General features: G+C 53.1%; 1 protein-coding gene across 7 annotated transcripts in view; it reads left to right on the forward strand.

The window, feature by feature from the left end:
- The window catches only part of SS18L1 (SS18L1 subunit of BAF chromatin remodeling complex), a 40,023-nt gene that overhangs the window by 31,667 nt on the left and 3,260 nt on the right, over window positions 1-5,096 (forward strand). For all 7 annotated transcript variants that reach the window (XR_010125114.1, XR_010125115.1, XR_010125116.1 and 4 more), the window contains one exon: window positions 484-611. Coding sequence is in view for 4 of the 7 variants with exons in the window: in XM_054468095.2 (XP_054324070.1) it covers window positions 484-611 (128 nt within the window). In the remaining 3 variants the exon portion in view is untranslated. The remainder of the gene's footprint in view (window positions 1-483; window positions 612-5,096) is intronic.

A 5,096-nucleotide genomic window follows, 5' to 3' on the forward strand; every position in this document is an offset into this window, starting at 1 on the left:
GTTCTTTCCGGAGCCTTTGACATAGCCTTCCTAGAGACGATGTCTCTGTCTCACCTGCCTGCAGGTTTTCAGCAGCTCCTGTGATAGTTAAGTTACAAGTTACAGCAGCCAGTGTGACTGATGCCAGCAGGTTCTGGAGGGCTGTCCTGCCTTCAGGTAGCAGCAGTTCTGGGGTGATGGAGAGAGCCCATCAGCCCTCGCCATGCTGGTGGGGGGCCTGGGGCACAGTCCTGGGACCTCACAGGGCTGGAGGGGCTGGTGGGTCGGTTACATGGTACCCTCGCTGTACGGAGTTAATGCGGAGCACATGCAGGTACCAGGTGTTCTGGAGATTGACAAAAGGCTGATGCATTGAGACAGGAATTTTTCAAGGAAAAGAAGTTTTAAAAAAATTTTTTAAGTTAAGAAAAAATTTTTAAGTTAAGAAAAAAAAAAAAGATGTGCCCGTTTTGGCCGGCCTCACAGTTCCTGGTGTTTTCTCAGGGCCTGCCCAGGGAGCCCCATCGCAGTACCCCGGCTACCAGCAAGGCCAAGGCCAGCAGTACGGAAGCTACCGAGCACCGCAGACAGCGCCGTCTGCCCAGCAGCAGCGGCCCTACGGCTATGAACAGGCAAGCTTTCTGGATGTTTCCAGATGTGCCCATCCGCCGCGCCTGTCGAGACAAAATGAAGATTTCTCTTATGGCCATGAGGAACAATGAGCTGGAACTAACTGGCTTCCAGGGTTCCTTCCAGAACGTTAAGTCTCTGAGCCTGTAAGGTTTTTCAGAATTACCTCTGTATACGCTCACCTCAGTCATCCAGCTGGCTTTTCATACCCTAAGCTCACCATTAGATCTGCATGCTGGTTCTCACATTCATTCACTCTGCCAGTGTTTGTCGCGTACTGGGCACGCGTCCAGTCTCGCTGGCTGAGTGCTTGGCGTGTGGCCGCGACACGAACCCTGCACTTTTAGAGCTTATGTCTCGCTACGGAGACATAAGGTGGTCCCACAGGGCCAGACTGTCCTGAGGACAGAGCAGGGGGCCCCACATGGAGCCCGCCTTCCAGGTGGGGGCACAGGTGGCCGCATTTGGCCCGTGTGGACAATTCCAGGATGAAGACACAGCGGGGAGTGGCTGGCAGCCCCAGGCTCAGCCCAGGGAGGGGGAAGCCCTTTCTGCCCAGGAACAGTGAGCAGGGCTTTGAAGGAGCTGAGGAAAGATCAGCTTGGAAGATGGAAGAGCGGGAGCTCTTGGGACAGTGAGGAGGCCAGTGTGACGGGAGGTGACAGGGACAGGTGGGCATGGGGGCCTCCATAAAGCAGATATCGCCTTCCCTCTGAGTGGGATGGGGCCCCTGGAGGAGGACAGGGTCTGTGTGGTGGGAGCACTGCAGGAGCGAGGGCCTCCTAGAGGAGAATGAGCCAGGCACAGGAAGAGGGCGTGCCAAGGTCCTGAGGCATCAGGAGGTTTGTCCCAGTGAAGGCAGCCCGAAGGAGGCTCGGTGGCTGGAGCATGGGGCATACGAAGGAGAATGCTCTGGGACGTTTTTTGGAGCCTCCTTTGAGAGAGTCCTTAGCAGGAAGTGGCTCTGTGTTGGTGACTCTGAGCTGGCCGGAGGTGTTAGAGACTTACACTGCCAGTGAAATTTCAAAGCACTACGTCGATCAAGTTTGTTTTTCTCAGGGAATTGGGTAGGTAAGAGGCCAAACACTGTTTTTTAAATGCTTCTCGTCCTCCTTCAAGAGGGCAAAGGGTCACCAGATAGATGTAGAGAAGCCTAAAGATCATGTAACACAGGCTCCCTGCCAGGACACAGTACTCAGAAGGCCACGCCTGGGAAGGGCACACCGATGAGGCCTTTACACAGACGTCAGGAGGGCTCTGGTGTGCTCTTGGGACACTGTGAGGCCACTGCAGCCTCGCCTCTCCCCAGTGTGTGCTGGGCGCTGGTGAGCGGGGAGCAGGCCCCAGTTTGGCCCTCCAAGTTTGCACAGGAGCATCATGCTGGAGTCTGGAAGGACAGCAGTCTGCATCCTGATGTTAAATTAGAATTATTTGAATGATTCTGATGAGACGCTATACCTCCTTCATACAGTCCTGAAAATAACTTCTTTGGATTTTCTGAAATAAGTGAGGGTCCTATATAAGACTGAACCAGAGGACACATAACTTTATAGCTACCTATGAAAAGACTGTGACCAGTCGTGGTGGCCCATGCCTGTAATCCCAGCACTTTGGGAGGCCAAGGCAGGAGGATCGCTAGAGCCGAGGAGTTTGAGACCAGCCTAGGCAACATAGCGAGACCTGTCTCTACAAAAAATAAAGTAGTCGGGCATGGTGGTGCATGCCTGTAATCCCAGCTACTTGGAAGGCTGAGGCACGAGGATCCCTCGAGCCCAGGAGGTCGAGGCTGTAGTGAGTCGTGATTGCACCATTACACTCCAGCCTACAGAGAGTGAGACTTTGTCTTAAAAAAAGGAAAAAGAAAGGCCAGGCGTGGGGGCTTACACCTGTAATCCCAGCGCTTTGGGAGGCTGAGGCAGGTAGATGACCTGCAGTCAGGAGTTCAAGAGCAGCCTGGCCAACATGGTGAAACCCCATCTCTGCTAAAAATACAAAAATTAGCAGGGTGCCTGCTAAGCCCGGCTACTCGGGAAGCTGAGGTGGGAGAATCGCTTGAACCGGGGAGGCAGAGGTGAGTTGAGATCACGCCACTGCACTCCAGCCTGGGTGACAGAGACACTCCATCTCAAAAAAAAAGAAAAGAAAAAGACACAAAGCACATTTGGGGGGAAATGTGTCCATCTAACTGCAAAATATTAACATAAGATAGTCTTTAGTCAGAATCCAGTGTAACTGGCCATGGCGTTTGGCCAGCACTGCCGGCGCTGTTGTGCACACTGTGTTATGTTTGCAGCACCCCTGGCCTCCACCACGATGCCAGTAGCACCCGCATTGCCCAGTCTGACAATTTAAAATGACTCCAGACATTGTCAGATGCCCCAGGGGCAAAATCGTCTCCGTTTGAGAACCACTGGGTTACACTTAAAAATGTGCTGAGGCTGCCAGGCGCTATGGCTCACGCCTATAATCCCAGCACTTTGGAAAGCCGAGGCGGGCGGGAGCAGATAGAGACGGAGGTTGCAGTGAGCTGAGATCGCGCCATTGCACTCCAGCCTGGGCAACAAGAGCGAAACTCTGTCTCAAAAAAAAAAAAAAAAAAAGGTGCTGAGGTGTTGGGGCTGCCCGTGGTTTTACAGGGCTCCAGGGCTGCCATGCCTTCAGCTGAGCAGCTCTGGATTTGAGGCTTTCCGTCTTACTCAACGGTGCAGGGGCAGAAAGAAATCAGAAGAGACTCCCACTAACTAGGATCATCACAGGCAGCTCTGGGAATGAGAATGTGACATGTGTTCGGTCAGGCCGGAACAGCTTTCCTCCCGCCCCCACTTCCTCGCTGGGGGCACTCAGGAAATCTGATCATTAACTAGCTGGGGACACATGGAGAACAGGCATGCAGACGATGATCCGTTGTCTTCCTTTGTGGCAGTCTCCCGAATGGCTTTCACCACAGGTCCGATGCTCCGTTTTGCTGCCCAAGGAATTCTGCCTTGTGGCCTTGTGGGGCACAGGCTGTCTAGTTCTCTCTTCTTCATGTTGTTTTGTTGTTGTTGTTGTTGTTGTTTTTGAGACGGAGTCTCACTCTGTTGCCCAGGCTGGAGTGCAGTGGCGCGATCTCGCTCACTGCAGCCTCTGCCTCCCGGGTTCTAGCGATTCTCCCGCCCCAGCGTCCTGAGTAGCTGGGATTACAAGCACGTGCCACCACACCTGGCTAATTTTTGTATTTTTAGTAGAGACAGGGTTTCACGATGTTGGCCAGGGTGGTCTCGAGCTCCTGACCTCAGGTGATCCTCCCAGAGTGCTGGGATTGTAATCCTACAGGCATGAGCCACCGTGCCTGGCTTCTTTTTTTTTAAGACAGGGTCTCACTCTGTCACCCAGGCTGGAGTGCATTGGCAGGAACACGGCTCACCATAGCCTCAACCTCCTGCGCATGCGCCACAACATGTGGCTTAGTCTTTTTTTTTTTTTTTTTTTTTTTTTGAGACAAGCTCTCACTCTGTCACCCAGACTGAAATACAGTGGCATGATCTCGGTTCACTGCAACCTGCACCTCTCAGGCTCAAGTGATTCTCCTGCCTCAGCCTCCCAAGTAGCTGGGATTACAGGCACGTGCCACTACCACCTGGCTAATTTTTTTTTGTATTTTTAGTAGAGATGGGGTTTCACCATGTTGGCCAGGCTGGTCTTGAACTCCTGACCTCAAATGATCCACCCACCTTGGCCTCCCAAAGTGCTGGGATTGCAGGCGTGAGCCACTGCGCCTGGCCAAAGCTAATTTTTTCTATTTTTTTGTAGAGATGGGGTCTTGCTGTGCTGCCCAGGCTGGTCTCAAATTCCTGGGCTCAAGCAGTCCTACCTCGGCCTCCCAAATTCAGATTTTTTTTTTGAAACAGGGTCTCACCCAGACTAGAGTGTAGTGACGCAATCATGGCTCACTGCAGCCTTGACCTCCTGGGCTCAAGCGATCCTCCCACCTCACCCTCCAAATAGCTGGGACTGTTGGCACACGCCACCACACCCAGCTCATATTTGGATTTTTGTAGAGATGGAGTCTGGCCATGTTGTCCAGGCTGGGTCTTCAGACTTTTTTTTATAGATTGAAACCCATTACCCTGGTCGTCCCTGCTCCCATTTTCTTTAGCAGGCTGGGGGGCAGATGCTGTTTGCATTGGCTCCCAGGGGGGCCAACTTGGAGGAGAGCCTTCCTGCATAGCAGGCCCAGCATAAGGCTCTGATGCCAGGCCTGGCACAGGCCCAGCCACAGCGATGCCAGTGTGTGACTGAACGAACGAACCTTTGGCCCTGTCTATGTTGTTAGCCCCAGGCTTGGCCGGTGGCTTCTGGAAAGCCGTTCACTGCCCCGCAGAGATGTGAGCAGAGGTTGTTTGCTTGCCGTTGTCCCTCCTACCCCCTGTCCTGGCTGGGGTGGACGTCTGTCTTCCTTTCACTCATGACTATAGGGGTGTAATCTGTGTCTTGATCTCTTTTAG

The sequence above is a fragment of the Pongo pygmaeus genome, chromosome 21 (genome assembly GCF_028885625.2).
Source record: "Pongo pygmaeus isolate AG05252 chromosome 21, NHGRI_mPonPyg2-v2.0_pri, whole genome shotgun sequence".
In the NCBI taxonomy this organism is placed as follows: domain Eukaryota; kingdom Metazoa; phylum Chordata; class Mammalia; order Primates; family Hominidae; genus Pongo; species Pongo pygmaeus.